This window comes from Convolutriloba macropyga, chromosome 9 (genome assembly GCF_964194025.1).
Source record: "Convolutriloba macropyga chromosome 9, txConMacr16.3, whole genome shotgun sequence".
Taxonomy (NCBI): domain Eukaryota; kingdom Metazoa; phylum Xenacoelomorpha; order Acoela; family Convolutidae; genus Convolutriloba; species Convolutriloba macropyga.
This window is the reverse complement of record NC_134476.1, coordinates 18,292,172-18,316,493: the sequence shown is the minus strand read 5'-3', so window position 1 is coordinate 18,316,493 and position 24,322 is coordinate 18,292,172. Positions and strand designations below refer to the sequence as shown.

The 24,322-nt window shown below is 36.9% G+C and overlaps 1 protein-coding gene across 1 annotated transcript in view; it reads left to right on the top strand.

Moving 5' to 3' along the window:
* Positions 1 to 12,870, top strand: part of LOC142345653 (succinate--CoA ligase [GDP-forming] subunit beta, mitochondrial-like) — a 28,054-nt gene extending 15,184 nt beyond the window's left edge. Inside the window, exons 4-6 of the mRNA XM_075397845.1 lie at positions 1,608 to 1,754; positions 2,957 to 3,067; positions 12,218 to 12,870. Coding sequence (XP_075253960.1) covers positions 1,608 to 1,754; positions 2,957 to 3,067; positions 12,218 to 12,669 — 710 coding nt within the window. The 3' untranslated portion in view covers positions 12,670 to 12,870. The remainder of the gene's footprint in view (positions 1 to 1,607; positions 1,755 to 2,956; positions 3,068 to 12,217) is intronic.
* Positions 12,871 to 24,322: the final 11,452 nt, after the last annotated feature.

Here is a 24,322-nt window from a genome sequence, read left to right as displayed (position 1 = left end):
ATGTTGCCATTTCCTACATTTAGGCTAGTCTTTGACCAGAAAACCTTTTTGCGGCGATGGGTATGTTTTGTCTGAATGAGTTTTTTTTGGCTCAAATTCTCGTAGGAGATCGTTTTCAATTCCGACTGATTTTTTCAGATAGCGGCTGCAGGCTATTTTTTGACCGTTCTCTAATCTGTAAGTCATGTAAAAATTTAGAGAATTGAGAAAATATGCATTAAAATTTTAAGTGTTTCTCTAATTAAGCTAGCTAAAATTTCAGCCTCTCAAAATTATAATTGCTAATATCTCGACCCTCCGCGAGATGGACTTGATATTCGAAGCGTGTGTTTTTGAGCAAGTCTGTGGCTGCCTTGCATGAAAAAGGAGAAATTTACCTTTGACTACATCCAAGTGCTGTTCTTCATTTTTTGTCATTATTCTGTTCGTTCTTGATACACCAACCCTTTAGAATAATTTAATACGTTTGGAGTTTTGAGAATGATGTCATAAGGGATTCTGAACGCTTCAATCATTAAATAAGTAACAAAAACATTGAATATTTGTTTCACCTCAAACAGATACATAGAACATTCTTTTATTGAGTTCAAACCGCGATGTCTTATGTTGTCTTTTTGCCTTCGATCAAATTTGTTGTTTTAGTCAATAAGTTCTAGAAAATCACGAATTACAAAAGGAAGAACTTTTCTGTATTTTACAGAGAAATACATTTATCTTTGAACTTATTTTTTCTCCATAAAGTTTGGAGTCATAGCTTCATAATAAACAAAGTCCATTCTGAAACTTTGTTCAATACTTTCTTGCGGAATAAAATTTTATTGAAATCAAAATTTTGCAAAAGTTAAATTTTTTTTAAATGATTTGTTTGGAGAGAGGGCTTAGGGGCACGGTTTTACCACTCGCTCGGGCTTACTTATCCTATAATTATTTCAGTAACTCCGCCACTGCCGGTCCTCAGCCCGGAATGAAAAAAAAACAGAGGAAAAACACAGAAATTATACTGGAAAGTCAATTTTTAACTTGACTGGAGAGTTTTCTGACAGTTGTCATGCTATTTCCTAATTTGAGGGCACCTTATTAAACTTGGAACGGCCTTATGGAACTTACTTATCTTGATACGGCCGTAATACGGTAACTGAGAGGCCTTACTACGGGCTGTAGAAAACTTAACAAGATCTTAGTACGGTTTCTGTCTAAGACATACGGTGCCGTACTACGGCCTTAACAAGTTTTCCAAGGTCGGGCAACCTGGGTAATGTCACACGAAGCCCATTGGTTATGTTTTTTCCCTCCTCTCAAACTGAAATAGGCTACAATAAAATCGAGCCCCGCCTGTCGTTAGAGAGCAATTCGTACGATGTAAGTAGGTTATGTGCCAGGCGATTTGCGGAATTTTCAGTAGAAAAAACTGATTTTACTCTAAAACAATAGGATCGTATAGTTCGATCAGGTATGTAATTTATAGTCAGGTTGCAGATATCGGGCCCTGTCATTTGTTTTTTTGAATTATAGCATGTCAACTGTATGTAAAAAGTGAAGTATTAGCGATGCGGATAAAAATTGTTTTTGATCCCATAATAGATTTTCATGTAATTTGTTTGTTGCAGGCATAACCCTAGACCAAGCAATGGAAGCTGCAAATCAATTGGGATTGGACACGAGTAAACAGGTGGCGGAAGCAGCTGATCAGATACAAAAGCTATTCCACCTTTTCTCACGCGTAGATGCCACGCAAGTCGAAATCAATCCCTTTGGTGAGTGATGATTGAACCTAATATTTGTAATTCCTCTTTTGATGTGTCAGTAGCTTCATTTTAGGAATTATTTGAAGATTTGAAAAAGCCCATTTAAGATTACTTGAAAAGCCCATCTATCATGAATTTCCTATCATAGCCCCCAACAAGGGATTGTAATGGAAACTACTTCGTAGTAAAATTACACTACCTTTTTATATTACGATTATCCCCTATGTTTTTGGAATTTCAGCGTTTCTTTTTTAATCACCCCATTTATCTGACAGTTCGGTTTTTATTCCAAAACATTCATTAATACAGGCGTAGCCTCATTTCAGTAAACGGCTTCATGAAACAGTATGTTGAGTAATTAACAAGATCAATGGGACAGGGGCTTGGATTAAATGCTTTTTCGATGGCTGTTTGCTAGTCGATTTTCTGGCATATCCTAAAAGCACTTCGGTGGTTGTTGTGAATTGCTGTGTTTGATTGAGTTGTCTTATCGAACATTTTAATTTGCGTATGATTTAGTGCAGAAAAACAAAGAAGCAGTCGATTGAGTTTAACGAGACAGAAAGAACAGAAAGACTTGATTTGTTAGTCAAAACAGTTTTAATTGAAACTCAAAACCGCATTTGAATTAGTTTTCCGTTTGCGGGGTTCTATTTAAAGATCGATTTTGTCAGGTTATAAAGTCGCCGTTTTTAGGTCAAAAGTCGGTTACGGCGTGGTACAATTTCTCATGCTGGATGATTTATAGGAAGTAGAGAAAACAACATTGAAAGGAAACCTAAAGGGGCGTTTAAAGGAAGTTGCTCAAGAATAATTATTCTAAATTATTCTATGCAAAAAATGTAGCCCTCCATTTTGTGGTATTTGCAGTAACTGGGATAGGGCTATACGCTTTATGCTCAATAGTGGGAAGGGTTATAATGTGAAGCAAGAGCCGAAAAATAATTTTACGGAAGCCGTATGAAAACGCTGGCATCTATTTAGGTCAATCTTGTCCAAGAAATGAGAAAAATAGACGGTCATTTGTAAAAACCATCGAGATACTACAGGTGTGTTATTAACTGTGCATCTTTCACGACAGCCATCGTGCGAATATAAATACCTCCAAGTAGACTGACATAAATGGTGTAGTGTTTGGCGATCACCAAATAGCTACGTGAATTGTGATTTTCTGTTGATGGGTTATTTATAATTGTTTGTGATAATTTCAGGTTTGACTGACAAAGGACGCGTGGTGATGTTCGATGCCAAAATCAACTTCGATGACAATGCCGAGTTCCGACAGAAAGAAATATTTGCATTAGACGACAAAAGCTTAACAGGTTGATCATATAAATATATATTGCCTCTGAATAATATAATATATATGTCGAGGTTCAAAAAGATTACCGCGGCATTAAGTGATGAGTAGAGTCTGGACGCTTTATGGGTTTCAAATCTACAACCTCTGTATTATAATATGAATCCTGCTATCCATTGAGCCATCTGGTCCACACTGAGAGTTTTACTTACGCTCTCCTAAACTGAGCCACCAGTTCAAACTACAACTTCTGACAGAGAGGGGGGTTAATTTTATCCCGGCCTATAAATCAAATGTACAAAGTAAAATCAAAATAAGTCATAAGTCACTATCAAATATTCAGAATAAATGCATTTAATAGATCCAAACAATAAAATTTATAAATATATCAAATTTATTAATAGCCGCGCTCATCTTTTCAGCCGACTATTATAGCGCTCATATATTTTTTTTAAATAGCCGCGTCAGCTTCCTAGAAGGCTATTATAGCGCTCCTATTCTTTTTTACTTCATCGAACAAAATTTTTTCGCTTTACCTTAGTTCACAGCTTGTTCAACATTTTGCGTGAAATATTTTTGACTTTTCTAGGTTAGTTTCATTCTGCGCTCACTCTGGTCAAAGTGCTTTTAGATAGAAATTGCGCAGCAAAGCAATTCAAAATGAACAGAGTCAGTATCAAAAACTAATTCAGAAATAGAAACCGGATAAACCCATAAAGCCCAGTTTTAGATGCCCGTTACTTTAACTTCGTTCTTTTTAGTCTTGGTTACCATCTCTAATGCTTATTGGTATTGATACTAGCTCCTCTATTGTCTCCCTATGCCCAACTACAAAATGACATTAAAATAGTTTGCACTTTAAAATTGTTTTCCTACAAAAATTATTTTTCATTTTTATTCTTTCAATCCCAATCGTCGTTATGGGAATCAAAGGCGGCTATTTTCCAGCAATCTGACGGGTATGCTTTACAATTCAAATAATTTCAATTGTATTTGGGCGCTGTCTTTTCTAATGATCTCTCACACATATTCAAGATGTGTGAGACTGGAGGTGGAAACAGGAGGTGGAGCAAACAATCAGGTGGTTTTGCGGCGTGAAAAATTTTTTGCTCTGATTTTAAAGTAGATTGAAAAAGTGTGGTTGAACAAAATTTCGCTTTCTCGCTAGTGGCTTTTTGTTCACATGCGGCATTGACATTAATTTTCAATTTTTTCACTTTTTCTGAATATTTTCTAAATGGTTCTCCCAATCCGCTCATAGTCCATTCTGAGTCAAGTGTTTTTAGTCAATGGAAACTGGTTGAATTGTAGGCCAGGACTTGTCCTGCTATGATTTTTTTACTACATCTAACAAAAGTTTGTTTTGCTTACCTTATTAGCTTGAAATCTTTTTCGACTTCTCTAGGATAGTTTCACTCGTCGCTCCTTTTGCTCGAAGTGCTTTTAAGCAGTAATTGCTCAGCAAAGCAATTCAAAATGAACATAGTATTAAAAAAAAAACAAATCGGAAATAGAAATGAGATAAATTCAAAAAGGCTAATTTTAGATGCACGTTACTGTCACTTTTCTCAAAACCCTTAGCTACCATCTCTAATTCTTATTGGTTTTGATACTAGCCCTTGTATCTTGTCACTAACAAATAGGAGTATGTTCAACTACGAAAGGACAACAAAATAGTTTGCAATTAAAAAATGTTTTTGTATAAAAATCTATTTTTCAATATTTTCTATTCTTTCAATCCCACTCGTGGATATAAGAATCAGTGGCGGCAGTTCTCCGGCAATCTGTCGGGTATGTTCATAACATTCTTGCTACTTTTGTACAATTAATAGCTTGGTAAAGGAACCTTTTCACTCTTCTAACCTATTGCTCCTTCTAAGCCCTCAGAAAAGTACATAAAACTGCTTCAAATTGAATCTTGTTTAGAGCAGAGAGCCTGTAGCATCGTTGGTATAATTATTAATTGCTCTCAAACGAAGTTTGTAGCAATTATATTAGTCCTGTCGGTCTTTTTTTTATGCGATTTTTCGCTTGACCAATTTTTCGTCTGACGCTTTTGACTTTTCGTCCTCAAAAACGGGATAAACAGGTAGCGCCCAGCGGGCATTATGTGCTCTTAGAGCCTTTCAGGTCTGTTTCAGCTCAAACTGTCTTGGAGACTTATACTTATACTTATGGTGTGAGGGGGCGGTTCTTAGAGGTTGACACCCCCCCCCCCCTTTGTTGACCCCCCACCCCCACTATTGGCTCCACCCCCCCCACCGCGCTTTTGCCCCCCACCCAGTGCTGCCCCCATCAGCCCCCGGTGCACCCCCCCCCCCACCGTGGCTAGCTACTGACCAAGCCAACCGCTCGCCGGTCGTTTGAGAGCAATTCGCCCGACGTTAGTCGGTTATGTTTGTCGTTCTTGTCAAACGGTCCTATGATAGAGGTAAAAGTCTTAAGACATTGAAAAAAGTTATTTTTGAAAGCAGATATTGAATCACGGTGCCTTTACGAAGGCACTGGGGAAGGGAAAGTTTTGCGTGTTCCCATTCCTTTTTAAACACAGTTGGCAGGAGTTGCAGGGATGAGGCACATTTTCCAAAAATTACTTTTCCAATGATATCGACGTTTTCCTTTAAATAGGAGGCCACCAAGTTATAACGGATATATGAAGCTTGATTAATAGTTGCATTGCTTACGGTTACGTTTCAGGTATGAGAAATTGTTTTTTCAATATATTAAACAATTTGGCAGCTCGACGAGCAACTGATTTTCGCCTCAATTTAATTTTGCAATTATGGGATTTTCAATAGCATCAGATCTGCAAATCCAATGGTATGGCTGCAACTTTCGAACCGAAAAATACAATCCAGTCATTTCCCAGAATGCAAATTATTTACAGAATTGATTTTAGTAGTTTTTTTGTGTGCAATTCAAACACTTTTAGGATCTTGTCAGCCGTAAACAAATCTTCACTATCATCACAACGTTTTATAGTGTATAATAATTTGATCAATATCTTTTGCAGGTGATAAATTGGAAAAGGGTTATGCTACAAAACCCGTAATCATGAACAAAATATTTTATAATTGCGCTTATCACATTTTTTTAGTACTCAATCAATTGGTAATGCGGAACAAAATGTCTTTACTTGGATATTTTACCTTATTGTCGTCCAACCCGTTCAGTAACAGTTTTTATGGGCGCCGTAGTAGAGATTTGAATTAATTTTCAATCCTAGGTACATACATGCATGCTCTATAGTTACAAGATTAGACGCATTATTAAACCTGAGGTTGTAAGCACTAGTTTTTGCACTTGAAAAGTTTTTCTCAAATTTAGCTTACGTTTTTTAGCATTCAACCATCTTGCGACATTATCAACGTCTGCTTTAACATCCAGTCTGGAGTTGTTTTATTTGCAGTTCAACAAACAGATACACAATAAGATCATTACATGGTTAAAGTAAATCATTGATATAAATCAATAGCATGGATCCAGGAATGGATCCTCGAAATACCACAACTGATACTTAACCAATTGGATGATAGTCCAGATGTTATAACTTTGTCATCTACTGCATAGATAGCTGTCGAACCATTTCGAGCAATTATGTCGGATTGCCATACCGTTCTAACTTGTTGAGGAAATGTTTTATCGAAAGCGTTTTAAAGATTTAAGAGAAACATTAACTGTCTTAGAGTTACTTGATCTTATCGTTTCTTTGGTTTCAGCAAGGGCATCAATAGTTGAGTGTTTTTACGGAAGTCAAATTGTTTATAGTACGAGATATTAAAACCTGGATATTCGTATATCCTTGTAACCCTTGCCCGTTCAAATGTTTCGATTAAAAGAATCAGCAGAGAAATTGGTCTATTTTTATTCTCTTCTACTTTGGGTCCGTCTTTAAAAGGCGAGAAGACTAAAGCTCTTTTGAGATCAGAGGGGAAAGATATTTCGTAAAACGATAAATTTATCACTGATGTAAGGTATTTAGTAGTTATCGATCCTGAAGTCTTAGCCAATATATTTTTTTTTACCTGATGGAGATCTATTGGGAGGAGAGCCATTTACTGTATTCATTTCTCTTCTCTGATATATACAAAGCGAATTTTTGTCAAAACGGTAGTTCCTTAAATGTGTGTGCACATGAAACAAGCACCATCATTATATAAGACGCATAACAGCAAAAAATTATATCAGGTGACAATCACCTAAATACATTGCGAACGACCAGGCATATGAAATTTAAAAAAAGCGTGCAAAAAAAATGACGGGCATTAGAGGACAGTGACTAGAAAATAAGTTTGCATGCAATGAGGTTTCGACATGCAAAGAGATAGGACTTCCCTCGCCCTTCTTCTGGCTAGCTGCTTTGTGACTTTTGTTAGCACTAATATTGGTCTTTATATAATAGGTTTTTTGGCCGCTCTCGGTCGATCTAGTTTTTACCTCTATCATCATTGGCAACTTCAGCAATCTCACGATGCTTTTGCCAAGTGGAATCGTCAGGTCGTATTTGGCCTGCTTAGCTGCCTTGTGCTTTTTTGTCGCTCATGCTTAGCATTTATATAATAGGCATTTCTCCCGTCTCGGTCGGCGGAATTACTAGCACTCATTACTAGCACTATCATCGTCGATCACTTTCGCTTCCCTACGCTCTCGTCGCGAGTCGTCTTCGGCCTGGCTAGCGTTATTTCCTGCCTCTCTTGGCTCAGTGATTGTTCCATATTACATTTCACTTCGACCGTGGGCCATTTGCTTGTCCTTGTAGCTTATAAAGACCATCAAGACCACAAATAATAGGCCTGTAGATACTGCGACTACAGTTGCAATGACCGCCGATAACGTCATCCTTGGCGCTTGTGTAAATAAATTATGTATGATAACTCGATTCAAATTTTGTACCTAATCTAAAATAGATTTTGGCCGTGGTGACAGATTCTGGCTTATATTATAATTTAATACAGCGGCTTATGCGACAGATCTATCTAGAATTTTTTAAAGCTATTGTTCTGATAGTTCATTTGAAAGAGTTAACGTTTGTCATGAGTCTCCTAAATATTGCTGAACATTCTTATAGTAAATCCATTTAGCTGAGCTGACTTATGAGTCTTTTCACCATTTACCTTGCGCACGCTTGCGTTCAGCACGTAATTTTTTAAGTTTTTTGTCGAACGGACGAGAAAACTTATCCGCAAATTACTGTCGGAAGTTTTGGCGAGCTAATGTTTGCGATAACGTTGTCAAACTTTGAGCTTAGTAAATTCAATTTTGTTTGCCCTGGATTTATTTTATATTAATCATAAACCGTATTAAGTAGCCTTCTTAAACGAAGTTAACCAGCAATGACTCTTCCATCTTGAATTCAAGAAATTTTGTTAAGAAACAATTATTTTTAACTTGAATAATAATGCCACCACTTTTGAGTTACCTTAGATAAAGAGTTCTAATAACCAGTCACTTAAAGCAACCTTGGATCATCTTATTCACATAGGCGTGTTTCTGTTAAACAAAGTAAGCCACGATGAGACTCAAAACTATGCAATTGCTTCCAGACTCTTAATGTGTCGCCTCAATAAGCAGACATTTAGAACTGGAACATTGTGCTCAACAATGTATAGAAGTTTTGGTTTAGAAGTGTTGTCAATGGGCGATGAGGCCCAAAAACGTTTGCTGAAGGATCGTTGGAAACATTTTACGAATTCCGAGAAGCCATAATTTACTTTTTTGAAAGCAAAAGTAAATCCAGTATCCTGTATAATTTCTTGTTTTTCTTCCACAGATAACTAATTGTTCCTTTTTTATAGTGAGCAAATATTTAAATTCGTAATTAGTTAATATTATCCAAATATTATCTGTCTTTTATTATCCAAATACTATCTGTCTTTTATTTCGGGTCCTGGGATATGAGTTGCTTATTGTGTGGTCTGTCCATTCTTAAAAAGAATTTTCTATTTGTCTTTATTAATTCTAATCAACTTCTGTTTTTGTCGACTCTTTCCAACAAATTTTTAACCCACTTATATCTTAGTACCAAATCATTTAACATCACAGTTTTGAGCAATCAGATTTTTCTATTCTTGAAATATCTGTTTAATGTCATAGTGTGTAATTTTTACAATTTATGTACAATAGCAGCGACATTACCCCTCTACAATTACAGTTTATCATTATTAATAACAAATTGTCAAAGCATTTGGAACAAATTGATTAAGCGATAATGACTGCAACCTTTTTTGAAACTTAAATTATATTTTTTGAATTTGCAATGCAGTTTCTTTACTACACTCGTTAATTGGTGAACTGTTTGAATAACTGGGCATCAATGGCATAATTCTCTCTCTCTCTCTCTCTCTCTCTCTCTCTCTCTGTGTGTCTCTCTCTCCCCTCATGATTTCAGATTTTGGTTGTGTTTGAAGAAAACTGTTTTCGGCATCACCCACAACCGCAAGGAGTCTCACTTTGATTTGCTGATGTTGAAATCGTATATCTGTAAGAGTGGAACGATTTCTGTTTTTGTTGCAGAATAAGCCGCATAAATTTGAAGAATGAATGATATCACGAACGATATTAGACCAAAGAAAATGGTCACTTTCTACGCGAACTCCGCAATCCTTGTGCTCAAGCTAGGATGAATAATCAAAATCTCCATTATTGGTGTTATTTAATCATTCAATCGGTCAAAGATTTGATATAATATTCATTGTTGCTCGTCATTTTCAGCTGAACTTTTTCACTGATTAGCTGTCTAAGTTGTGATTCCATTGCTATATGACGCGTTTCATTTAGGCATGGGATTTTTGAAAATAAATAACGAAGTGGTTCTGTTAAGTTTACATATTGCATTACTATACCGTTCCTACGAGATACCATATCAGCATGAATTTCCATTAATCGATTTTCGATTATGGTTCTACCTTATAATTCAATAGCACATGCCTTACAACCCTCAAGTCTCTTCCTTTTGAAAGGATTCTTGTCTCTGATTTCACTCAAATAAGTATCAAACGGCTCTGTTGCAGATCTGATAGTTCCCTGTCGCTGAGTTTCTCGCTTTCTCGTTCCGGGACAATTTCACTGTGGCGATATTACAATTCTGAGGAGCAGTACATTGGTGGATTTCAAGTTAAAGCGCTCAAACACGTGTCTTCCGTAGTTTCCAGACAAAATCTGTTTGAAAACTGAAAAGCTATTTGATCCCATACAAAGATCAGTTTCGTGCTTTGCAAACACTGCAATCCTGACATGACAGTTCAATCTCGTGTCCTCGCTGAAGCCAAACGGGAATCTATTTTAATCATGAAAAGAAATTTGGCACGCGCAGTTAAAGTAACTTCAAATTTTTTTACGCTGTTAATTGTCGCTGATAACTTTTTTTTAAGTATCAGACTTCATAACTCTCGGACAAACTGAGCGATTATTGAACGCTCAATCACTTTGCCTTCTGCCGGTCCACGGGAAGTCGATAATCCTTCTCGTCAACTGCAACTCGCAACGATTACGCGACTTCAATATCTTTTTGATCATAACAGTTTCAGCTACAGTATTCCAATTGTCATTCTGGTCGACATCTTCCTTGAAACCAATTATTCTGATGTTTTCTATTCTTTGATAATTTTCTTCAATTTCAGTTTGAGCCATCGCTGCAACCTTACAACATTCTTCTTGGTAGTATAAGTCGCATTCAATTTGTCGAAGAATTTCCGTTTTTAGTTCAACGTTGATTTGCTCAACCGCGCTTAGGATAGTCGGCTTAGTTTCACTTCGTACTTGAAAGATCAGTTCGTTTCACATTTGGTGATACTTCGTCAGCCTCTCAAACGGCTATTATTTAGGCGCGCTCCTTTTTTTACATTGAAAGAACTTGAATTGCATTGGGGTGCTGTCTTTTTTTAAGATCTGTTCATACATTTTCATTTTTGAAGTCAAATTGGAGTAGTGATTTTAATCACGCTGAAACAGGAAGTAGAGCAAAATTGCGAGTAATTTTTGGCGTGAAATTTTTTTGCTCTAGTTTTGGGTCTTTTCCATTATAGCCCCCCAGCTTAGTGGTAAGATAACCTATAGCCCCCCCCCCCCCCAAACATGGTAATTAAACCATAATAGGGGGCTATAATTTCATGGGGCCTATAATGGGAAAGGCCCCTAAATTTAAAGTAGATTGAAAAAAACGGTATTTGAACAAAAATTCTCTTTCACGCTAGAGGTTTTTTGTTCGCTTGAGGCAATTTCTTTTTGATTTTTACTGTTTGTTCAATTTTTTGGATTGGATTTTTTCTAAATGGTTTTTCCAATCCATTTGTCGTTCATTCTAGTCCTAGTTTTTTTGTTTGAACCAATTTTCATTTTATCGCTTTTGGTTTTTTTGTTCACATGCCGCATTTGAACATTGATTTTCCAATTTTTTTAAAAAAATTTTTTGATCTGATTTTTTTAGAAATGGTTTTCCCAATTCACTCATAGTCTGTTCTAGGTCTAAGTTGTTTGTAGTCAATGAAAATTCTTCGAATTGTACGTCAGGACTTGTCCGGCTATGTTTTTTAATTCGATTTACCTTTTGATCACGTTTTTCGTTTTACATAAGTCACGATTTTCACGTTTGACTTCTGACTTACCTCACTGTGTTTTAACTGAATAGATTTTAAATTCTTTCAGGCATTGAATTACGTAGTTTAGTGAATACGGATAATGTCAAAAGAGCAAAATCGAAAGAAACGGGATAAACCGATGAAGCCCGGTGATGGTCTTTTGGAATTAGTTTATCAAAGTTCATTTGAGCGGTTGCTAGCTGATATTATTATTAAGCTTAAAACCATTCAGTTTAGAAGCTGAAGTAAGTATAGGTTTAGAATCTAACTGAAACTGCTCACTGAATTAGAACAATTTTTGAAACTTGGATCTTGTTCACTTTCAAATAGGTTTTTTTGTTAGGAAATTTCCTTCAAAGCTTTCTGATATGGGACTGGAGTCTGGTTTGGATCCGTTAGCGTCTTTCTTAATGGAAATGGGGTTTGAGCAAAAATCTCAAATTAGGCAATTTGCTGGCATCAGTCTCATATACCATCTCTGAAGCTATTTAATAAGTCTATCGCAATAATTACGCTATTGTAACAATTATTCTGATCAATCACTAGTTTCTGAACTTAGTATGTTCGATAACTAGAAAAGATAATTTTTCTTCCAGATGCCAAAGAAGTAGCCGCACAAGATGCCAAATTGAACTACATCAGTATGGACGGAAACATCGCTTGTGTAGTGAACGGTGCCGGTCTAGCTATGGCCACCATGGATATTATCAAACTGCACGGAGGCGAACCAGCCAATTTTCTGGATGTCGGTGGGAGTGTTACGGAGCAACAAGTCCTAGAAGCTTTCAAAATTATGTCAATGGACGGAAAAGTCAAAACTATTTTTATCAACATTTTTGCAGGAATCGTAGACTCAGTCGTAGTGGCCAAAGGGCTAATAGAAAGTGCAAATAAACTGGGTTTGGACTTGCCTCTTGTAGTTCGGTTAGTGGGAAGAAATGCGGACGAAGCCATGGAGATCTTAGGCAACAGTGGACTGAATATTATTAGTGCACAGGAATTGGATAATGCTGCACAGCAAGCGGTGCAGGCTGCCCAGACCCTGTAAAAAATAATTGAACTCAGTAGTAAGAAATGAGGTCTGTCACCCAGTGATATGCATTTTGTGTCTGTAAAGTTTGCATATATTATATTGCTGCGAATTCTGAGCAACAGAACCGTTCATTTTTTACAACTAAACTCTATTTCGCTTCCCTTGAAGGGTTTTTACACAAAGAAAGCAGGTTAATCAATGAAATTTTGAACTGAAGTTAGTTTTGATATCGATTTTGGTTAAGTTATACATAAAGAATGTGATGGTTTGATTTTTCTGTTATGGGGCGCGAACAGTGATCCATAAATAACAACAGATAAATGTGAAAACACGAATCAATTGATTTGAGTTACAGTTTTCGAAATCTACATTTTCGTGGGATTTATGAATTTTTGATTGGCTCTGTGTCTGAGTAATGTAGCACATTTTACAGTAATGCTGAGTTTTGAAATCGTGATGTCAGAGCTACACTATGATATCAAAAAAGCTACGTACACCTGAAGATTTTTTAAAAAGCATTACAAACATCAAATAATACATTTCGAGTTCAAATTTGTTCTCTAATAACGAGTCATTGCACCTCAAGCTTTTTTAACGTCTAGCAGACGGTTTGTATAGTTTTCATACAGGTTTCTCACGGCATCTGAAAGAACATTCTGCCTGAAAGAGAAAGGCGTATTGAGCATATTGATACACTATTTTGAACGAAAACACTTTTTGTCTTGAAACTGATTTTTTTGCTGCATTCCTCAAAAAAACACCCTATTTTTTTGAGAATTCGTCTAACTGTTCCTCTGGAAATACTATCGTAGCAAGAGAAAGCGTTTTGGGTCACTCTAACGCGCTCCACTGAGGTTTTTTTTGTTCCGCTCGATTATTTGGCCTCGAAATTGTTATTTTTCAGGTAACGTTTATATGCAAACTGCACTGGATCCTGATTTTATGTTGAGTTGTTTCTAATTGCTCTCAAGCGAAGTTTATAGCAAATATTAGTCCAGTCGGTCTTTTTAATAGCCGCGAAGCGATAGCGACTATTATTGGGGACATCGTGGTTTTTTTAATTCGTCGTCTCCATCGATGATTCTTACGACCTGACTTCTTGGAATTGACTTCAGCGACTTCTATTGCTTTGCAGTTAAAATTTGTGTGTCTGACGTCATTTCTGCTTTTAGGTCAATTGCGTGACTTACCTCACTCACAAAAATGACTTCTGAACTAACTTATGGAACATTAAATTTTATGAACATAAAATAGTGTGCATCTAAGTAGTGCCAAACTTATATGCCCTAGTTCTTGAGTATTAGTCTTGAGCTTTTGATTTCGAATATCAGTTTTGAAAAAGCTCTTTTAGCGCTTTTTCCCTATAGACTGTATATGTCAAAAAATTGACAGTCCGAATCTAACCCAAAAAGTGTAGTTGTCTATTAAAGGACTGGTGGTCGATCTGTCTATCTTATTTCTTTAGTTGTTTCAATTCATGGAAGGCCACAAGCGGCTATTTTCCGGCAATCTGCCGGCTATGTTTTATGCGATTTCTGCGCTTGACCAATTTTTCGTCTGACTCATTTGACTTTTTGTCCTCAAAATCAAAAGAAACAGGTAGCGCTCTGTGGCCATTAAGTGCTCTTAGAGCCTTTCAGCTCACTGGTCTACAAGTATGCGCTTCACAGTATATTTTTTGGAGACTTATAATTATAGCGTGAAGGGCGGTTCATAGGTTGACCCCACTGTTGCCCCCATCAGCCCCCCACCCCCCCGCTGCGCTCACCGCACGCCCCTTCAATTAAGCTAATGCTAGCCTCACTAAACCGTGGCTAGCTACTAACAAAGCCAACCGCTCGCCGGTCGTTTGAGCAGTTCGCCCGACCTTAGTCGGTTATGTTTGTATTTTTGTTCATGAAAATCCGACATCTTTCAGCGAAACAACTTGGTAAACAGTGAAAGAACAAAGACCATCTTTTCTGTTAAAGTGGAGAAATTGAGAATGAAATTTTTCTTAAAAGTTCTAATTTTCACCTTTTTCACGCCTTGGTGCAAATCATGCTTATGAAAAACGAATAATGCTTTAGAGGCAGAAATAATGCGGTACGTATCTTTTTTGTACCTTAGTGTAAGATTTGACATCCGGTAAAAAGGAAAATTTGCGCATCTTGAGACCTAATAATTGCTCTCAAGCAAAGTTTAGCAATTATTTTAGTCCTGTGGTCTTTTTAATGCGATTTTTCGCTTGAACAGTTTTTCATTTGAAGCTTTTTGTCTTCAAAAACGGGATAAGAAGGTAACACCCGGAGGGCATTTAATTTATTAGAGCCTTTCGGTGCACCAGAATGCGAATCGTCAAAATTTTTGGAGAAATAAATCCATGTTGTAGATGGTTCCTAGAGTTGGACCCACAAATTTCACCCCCCCCCCCCCACACACACACACACAAACTAAACCGAAGCGAACCGCTCGGCAGTCGCTTGAGAGCAATTCGGCCTACCTTAGTCGGTTATGTTTTATTTAGTAAATGTACCTCTGTACTTCAATTAATTATCTTTTTGCATAATATTTACCTAGCTTATCATTTCAGGATAATCTTGAGATTTCAGGTCACGTGAGTGCTTTCTCGTTTGTCAATTAGATTCAATAATCTAATTAGTTTCTTAGTCCTCAGCGTATAGGCGAATGAGGGAGTCAAATTGTTCCTAGGTGGTCAAGGGTAATAATCAGTTTGTTGTATCTTAGATTTGAATTACGAAATTGCCAAATTTATATCAACTTCAGCTTTTTTTAATTAATGATTCTAATTAACAATCTTTTCGTTCCTAAGAAAAATACGTCTTGAATACTCAAACTAACAGTATTCGAAAAATTAAATAACCTGCGGTGACATACATTTCAGTGTCTAAAAATCCAGCGTCGATGCAACAACCCAAAATCATTGAATGGCCCAAATTTAAGACATGGTAAAAATGGAAGTAATAATTGACATCAATCATAGAGCACAAAACGGATCGAAATGGTCTCACAACAGAAAAATTCAATTGAAACTACAGGTACTTTAAAAATGTAGCAATTTTTGATCTCAAACATTTCGCCTCTAATGGAAAGTATTGCGCTAGTATCTGAAAGTTTGTGGAGAGATATATGGATCAATTCAGTGTTCTTTTTATTCATACAAATTGTTTGCTTACTTTAATGGTAGGAAAGCGTAAGCTCTTTTGAAAAAATCAAACAGGTCAATCTGGTTGTAAAACGCTGGAAGCCTTTAAATCGTAGTTTAATCTCCCATTACGTCTTTCACTGGAAATAAAGATTAGACGCCACGTAAGTTCACCCTAACTTTAATTGTGTGAAGAGGGTCTAATTTCATGATCACGAAGGAACTTTTGATAAGCAGCGAATTCTCTGGTGGTACTTTGAAATAAGACTGTTTAACAACAATCATGGTTCTGGATGAAATTTTGGCCTGTTGAAAAGTTCCGAAACGTCCAGACACTGCATGCACCGCAGTTGATGCCATATGTTTGAGAAAATTCGATTCGCACGCTGCCTCGACTTCTGAGTTCTAATTAAGTTCCCTCAAACAAAGTTTGTAGCTATTACTTTAGTACTGTTGGTCTTGCAAATTTTCGTTCTATCGATTTTTTGTCTGACCTGCAGTTTTCACGACTTTGTTTTAAGAAACGAGGCAAGGTGCTAAAATCTGAGGTTATTAGGTTGATGTATTTTGTAAGTATGTGATTCAGCTGAACAACAGAGAAGACTAAAGTTCACTTTCTTAAGGGCAATTCTCTGAATTTTAGAGCCATCACACCCCTCGCCACGCCGTGAGCCTAGCCTGCCCAAGCTTATGGTAGCTACAACTGCTAAAGGCAGTTCCTCACCAGTAGTTCGAAAGTACTTCTTCCGTCTAGTTAGTTACACTATGGTACCAAAAAGCTACGTACAGCAAGATTTCTGCTTTTAAAGCATAATTCGTGCTTCATAAGCATGATTAGCGCTAAGGCGTGAAAAAAGGTGTGAAATTTAGAAGTTTTACGAGAAATTCCATTCTCACTTTCTCCGCTTAAACAGAAAAGATGGTTAAACCGCTTTGTTCTTTCACCGTTTTTCAAGTTGTTGCGCTACGAGATGTCGGATTTTCATGGCCTAAAATACAAAAGCTCAAATTGAATTCAATATCCAGTTCACAGTATGGATACCGAATTTTATTTGAAAAATAACAGTTTTGAGACCCGAAAATTGAAAACGCCCGAGTCAAAAAAAATTTAGTTGCCGATGCTTTCAAAGAGCAGTGCTGCGAAAAAGCAATGCTTCGAGAATTGCTGCGAAAAATTCAGTTTGTAGAAGAAAGGCGAGTGCTTTCGTTCAAAATGGTGTATCAAAATGCTCGCAAAGCGTTTCGTGCTGTCAGAATGTTTTTACTGATGAAACAGGGGTGCGCATCTCCAGCCTCCAGCGGCGGAATTGTTTTGAGTTTTTCGAAGAAATGGAACGAGATCTCTTGAGAAAACACAAAAAATCTTGATTTCGGTCAAACGATCACTTATCTTTTGGGGTGCAATACAATCAGACGGACGGAAACTGCTTGTTAAGTGTCCAAACAAGCTAAACGCTTTCGATTATTTGGAAATTTTCGAAAAAAAACGAAGAAAAACTTTTCATGGACAATAATATTAAAAAAGATAATGCTCCTGTGCACTAATTGAAGATTATCGGCAATTTTTTCCAAGAAAACGAGTTGAATGTACTGGCAACCATACAGTCTAGATCTGAATTTATTGAGAATTTATGGGCAATTTTGAAGGAACGATTACGAATACAGCCAGTGTTTTTGGAAAATCTAGAAGAAGAGGTATGAAATTTTGAATGAAATTGACGCAGACGTCGTGAGAAACCTGTATGAAAACTATGCAAACCGTCTGCTAAACGTTAAAAAAGCTAAAGTGTAAGGGCACGTTATTAGAGAAGAAATCTGAGCTCAAAACTTTATATTTTATGTTGGTATAATTTTTTAATCGCTCTCAAACGAAGTTTGTAGCAATTATATTAGTCTTGTCGGTCTTTTTTTAATGCGATTTTTCGCGTGACCGATTTTTCGTCGGACGCTTTTGACTTTTCGTCCTCAAAAACGGGATAAACAGGTAGTGCCCAGCGGGCATTAAGTGCTCTTAGAGCCTTTCAGCTCTATTTCAGCTCAAACTGCTTTGGAGACTTAAACTTATGCTTATGGTGTGAAGGGCGGTTCTTAGAGGTTGAACCCCCCCCCCCCCAGGTTGACACCCCCCCTGTTGACACCCAGCCCACCCCCACTATTGCCTCCGCCCCCCCCCCCCAACCCAGTGTTGCCCCCCATCAGCCCCCGGTGCACCCCCCCCCCCCTTGGCTAGCTACTGACGAAGCCAACCGCTCGCCGGTAGTTTGAGAGCAATTCTCCCGACGTTAGTCGGTTATGTTAAAAAAATATTCAGGTGTACGTAGCGTTTTGGTACCATAGTGTATGTTTGTTATGAGCTGAGGCAAAAAATTGCAAGCAAGTCAACCAGCTCGGAGACTGAAGGAACCTAGGCAAATTCTGTCTGTAGAGCGTGCACTTTCTAAATAATAATATCACAACTAAAATTGTTTTGAGGAATTGATGACTGATTTACGTGATACGAGCTACATGTTCGATGTTTCTGTACGCTGGTTTTCAAACTTGCTCCGCATCCACTTCTCGTGTTGCGCGGTTGTACTATACACTGAAAGAGATTTTGATGTTCATGGATAAATTTCACTTAGAAAGATGAGATGAACATTTAACACCCTTTTTGAGCAAAGAATGTTTTGAGCAAAGAGTTTTTGACGGTTAACTTGCATCCAATCAGTTTTATTTACGTTTTGTGTCGTTCGGGTCATTTTTACCCCGTTCTGGCAACCACGCAGAATTTTTTGACATCGTGATATAGTTTCCGATGACCCTTGTTTACTTGCTAGACTTTGGTTCAACAATTTTTACGGCAGATTTTACCTGTAATTGTGATGTTTTTGATCTACGCTCTGTAAACATTTGATATTGTCATTTTAAATCATCTGTTGTCTTAAAAAATGGTGACAATATGAGATAACCAGCACTTGTTTCGTCTAAGACGGCAGTAGATTAATCGCAAAACATTAAAAAAAAGTTCCAGACTAATTTTTTTTCTTGGAAGATTCTTCAGTAATAATTGTCCAGTAAAATTGAAGTTGAAATAATGTATTAATGTAGCACGATAGTTAGATTTTCGATTCAAAACAAAGCCTTAAACTTAGTTTGAATTATTTGAAAGCTAAATTTACCAGTTTAATCAGACAAGAGCAAATTGATTCGAGTCACTTAATTGATATAAATGACTCTTCAAATGGCGCTTGAGCAATACTTGGATCAAACTGATGATTCTGGATAGTTATTAGAATTAGATGATCTGATGTAAAATCTTCCCAGAATGTATTAAATGATTATGATACCGCCGGAGCTGTGAATGAACTCTTAGAAAAAGCGCTAATGGATTCCACATATGGTATCCCTGACGACTGACTTCTGAGAATTTTGTAGTAGCAAACTGTATTGGGTAACCCTTGCGACCCCCACTATAAATCTTGGTGCCAAGATTAGTTTTGTATCTTGACTTTTTCCCGCTGAGAATGGGTTTACTTAGCTTATTTTTCGGTCCTTTTTCATCCTCAAATCCAAGTCATCTCGATCTATTAAAAGATCACGCCTGTAAATCTCTAAATGTTGCTGTTAAATGTCATTTTGTTGTTCGCTGTTTTTTGAGAATTTAATTCTTCCACTTAATTAAAAAGGCTTTCATGCCGATGCGAAAGTTTATAACTCAACAAGTTATTGGCCCAGCAGTTTTCTAAGTAATATAATTAATTTCTAAGACCGCAACTAATTTTTTGTTAATAGTCCTAATCATTTTCTGCTGAGTTTCAAAACTGCTTTGCCTGCTCATTCTAGATGGATCAGCAGACAGTGAGGCTGCTGACCTACACAGGAAAGGCACAGGACTTTCCAATCTGAAGCGCAAGATTTGTGGCAATGAGGCAGACGAAGGGGCTCTACAAGGCACTGCTGGGGACAGGAGTCAGTGGGTGGCGATGTGTCCAACCTTGACAACACCAGATCAGGAATATTGGGCGGCATCCGAGTGGACCGTGGTCGTACAGAACACAGTGACATCGATGCGTTCCTGTATTTTGTGCCTATTCAATCGGTGGTCAAAAATCACAATTGAGAGGCTTACCGAGTGGTGGACAGAGGCTGTGTGAGGTTCAGCATACCCTCATTGGGAATTCCAATACAAAATCAAGATTTTTTTGTGTGTTGCTGACTGTTCTTCGAACCTCTCAGTCTCAAGATGCACGGAATGGAGACATAGCTTCTATTTCGAGAAACAAATCAACTGCCATTATTTCCCAAAGGGAACTCGGGTAAAACTAACTAAAAAAATGTGTTCTACCCTGTCGTGTTCTATAATTCAAGAAAAGTTCCAACAGCGTGAATCTTGTCAGTGCATGTTAGTGTGCATTGCCCAAGATCACAAAGACTTCAGTGCCAATAGTGACCGAAAACCAAGTAGTGCAGATTCTGGAGAGGTTGTTCACACACGTAGTGGGACTGTTCACAGCAGAGTCTTTATCCGGTCTTCGATTCTGCCTTGTGACTGCAGAACAGTACACGAAGCTTTTGTTTTTGGTCTTGCTTAAGGCAAAAAGTGAAGCACTGGCCAGTGTGGGACACCCAAGAAACTGAGGTAACAAATTGCTAAGGAGTTGGGCTGAGCAATTCAGGACGCCCTCTTTATACGCAGATTTTCTACGGAAGAAGACCATAACTGAGACGCCGCAACAGAATGGGTTAGCTGAATGGTGCCACAGGACACTGCTGGAGATGGTAAGATAATTGCTCATTGATTTGGGACTTCCCAAGATAATTTGATGAGAGGCAATTTTCCATGCAGAGAAGATAAACTTGGTTGTTCACCCAAAAGACAGTTGCCCAGCAGAGTTTATGCAAAACATAAAACCTAAGCTTTCAATTAGTAAATATATGTTTTTGGTTGCACAGTCTTCATAAGAAAGAGACCGAGATGTCAGCAAACGCGAATCCAAGGCACTGGAAGGAGAGTTTGTAGGTTGCGCTGAGAGTGAGAATAGATACCTCGTGTTCATACCCAACTCACGCAAGGTGACAGGAGTTGGAGATGTAATCACCAAGAGTCATGGGTTCAATCCCTGACAACACCTGTTGTCTGACCTAGATGAGGTGTCTGAGCACCTGGGGATCTGGCACCCAAATGCTGGTCATCATGACGATGGTAGCAAAGAGCGACAGGGCACATATACAATAAAAAGGTGGGGCAGGATTCAGAGGGGCGTGAACACTTACGAAAGGACACTGAGATGAGATGCATCGGATTTTGAAGAAGCAGCACCAGATGAAGAATCGACTGCAGCAGGGAGTCTCAGAGGCTCAGTCACTGAAAGAGATTGAAAAATAAGACTTCTCACAGCTAGAGACAGTTGGATTCAATGAAGATGCACGGGTTCAAGCGGACAGAGCCGAGTCAGAGGGGGGACACGAACAGGGTTAAATTGACATTGTTAAATGGTTTTGAAAATTGAAAAAATATTAAAAAATATAAATTTTTGGTTTTGATATTTGATTTTGTTTGTCTTGTGTAGTAGTCTTATCAATGGCATATCTCACCGGCCTTCTACAGCGGCATTGTTTTGTTTGTTTAGTGGTTTGAGTTTAAAGCAAGTTTTTCATCTAGACAGCAATTTTTTTGAGATAATTATAATTCTTTTTTGAATATTTTTTTTTATCTCTTTCTCTTTTGGATTAAGACAATTCAGCCGAAAATGTGGATGAGTGGGGTCAGATCATTTTGTTTTAGCGCACTTTACCGATACTCTTTGATTTTGGCTCTTTTCTTCTTTGAGAACCTTTTTTGGTCTGTTTCTATCATCGGAATATGTGATAGCTGTTTAGTATTTTTTGTTTTGACTCTGGTCTGATATGGTATGCCAGAACCATGTTTTGGCAGAATATCCGGAACCAGAATTATCTTCCTGCTGTTGACCATATACCCGGACAAGGAGGCTGGTTAATGTGCGTTCGCACATGACGTTGCGACCCGAGCTCATCTACATTTTTGACTTCATTGTCAACAAAAAAAGAGATAACAAAAATAGATGTTTAAAAAAATTGTTACAAAACCTAACTACTAATTGAATTACACAATGACATGCCTCATTACAGCGCTTACGTGATCTGCAATTAAAAAGACTACGAGAATAAAAGAAACAACAAAGTAAGCAAAAACAAAAATTTCACGGTAAAAACTCAATATAAAAGCACCTAGTAACAACGTCAAGATGCAATCAGAACGTAATCTTAACTACGAAAACTTACTTTTGCCTAACTAGACAGCAGTTGAAAATTTTCCTTAATGAGTCTAGTGAACAAGCCGACATAGAGAAGAAAAATGAGGCGAAGTTCAAAAATCAAATAATATTTTTTTTTGAACCAATTAATTTTTTTGAACCAATTAATTTCAACATATCTTACATAACACGTCTTATAAATCATTAGTTTATAACGAAAATATTCTTGATAAGTTAACTGAAGTGACATTATAAAACCAATGGGACCTCTCTTTTGTTAGATTAAGCCCTAGGAATGGACTAAAGAAGCAGGAAAATTCAATAAATTACAATTTGCGAAAACGCAAATTATTGAAGCCATTAAAATCATTAGCTATCTGAATATCATGTCTTTTTCATTTTTTATATATACTAATCCTGCTAAAACTATGCCTCGGGTAACATCGATATTACAAGCATATGAGACCGGTCAGCATTTTACGGCTACCTAAAGAATAAAACAGGCAAAAGCAGCAAATTCAAAAAAATAATCGAGCGAAAGCCATTAGAAAATGAACTTTTCAGTGAAGATGTTTCTATGTTCTAATAAATTTTTAGCAGCAATGGGATTTTTATTTTTTAAAAATATGACTTCAAAAAAGCAACAAATATGAACAAATACATTAAAACCACTAAATTTTTGAGAAAACCAGTAGCATCAACGCAATTGAATTCAATAGTTTTCAACGGAAGCCAACATATACCTTAAATTGTGCCTCGAGGAGACAAAAAGGATGTTTGGAGTTCATAGGTCATCAATAGGTCATTACAACAAGTCATTGACTATGAAAACAACAATAAATACAAGCAAAATAAAAAAAGTCAGTAAAAAAGTGCCAGAAGAAAGTGTCGAAGCAATTTAAACCATAAGCTTTTCTCTGAAAACTTTATCTATGATCCATTGAACGTTTTCTCTAAGCCAATGTGAATTATCAATATTAAGAAAAAGTGATTTCGAAAGGAACCAAAATTACAAAAAAAAACATCCAAAAATTAAAAAAAAATTATGAAAACTCGTGCATCGAAGTCATAAATCCAATAGTTACAAGAAAAAACCAGTAACTAGATAGATTTGTGTTGAAGTAGAAAAGAAAGAGGGCTTGTCAATACTGAGACTGACATTTATATCACGAAAGTAAGCTAAAAATTGATTAATGTTCAAAAAAATTTTTCAAAGAAGTATTTTTAAAGTCTTAAAGGCCAATAAATTCAATGGCTTTCAACGGAATTCATTAAATGCCCTCAGTTTTGCCTCGATGGTAGGACAGAGATACTTTTCACGCATTGGTACTCAATAAGACATCACAATAAGTCCTATGACTATGAAAACAACAACTACAAGCAAAAACCAATAACTCTGTAGAAAAGTGCGAGAAGGAAGTGCCGAAGCCATTTAAATCAATATTCGTTCTCTGAAAACTTTTTCTGTGATCTATTGAACTTCTCTTCTAAGCCAATGGGATTCATCAATATTGGGATAAAGTGATAAGATTTCAAAAGGAACCAATAATACGAAAATATCCAAAAATTTTTTTGAAATTTTTGAGGCATTGAAGTCATACAATCAACAGTTAGAAGATAAAACCGCTAACCAGATTAATTTTGGTTGTATTATGAAGGAAGGGTTCCTGATATTATTGAAGCCGACTTACAGTTCACGAAAACAAATTTATGATTCGTTAATGTTTAAAAACTTTCAAAAATTTATTTTCAAAGTCTTAACAGCCATTAGCTGTCCACTCGAAGCACTAGGTAGGTTCACTTAATGCTCGTTACGAATTCTATTGCATTCTGGTCAACGAGTGCAATAGGACTCCAAAAGTTTAGTAAAATCTCAAAGAATCAAAATTTCATTTAAAATTACGAAAAACTGAAAGTAGAATGCAAAAAAAACATGAGCGGTTCCTTGAAAACGAATTTTTTGTTCACTGGGCTTCCTTTGACTGTAAATGAGGGTTTTTCTTGACGGAATATGGATATGAAAAATGACTAGTCTCTAACTCATAGAAACAAAAAATTATGAACATTTTCTTTCTAAATAAAGCTGTAATAGAAATGTAGAAAGCTGTAAATTTTTTTGACCGTAAACTTCTCTATGAGACCTGAACTAGTCTATTTATTGCCTTTCGTCTATTTTGAACCCAAAAGTGATTCATTTTGTGGCATGAAAAGTGATTTTGAATTACATTTTTTCTAGAAAAAATCTTAATTTGAAGAAAAATTACACCGA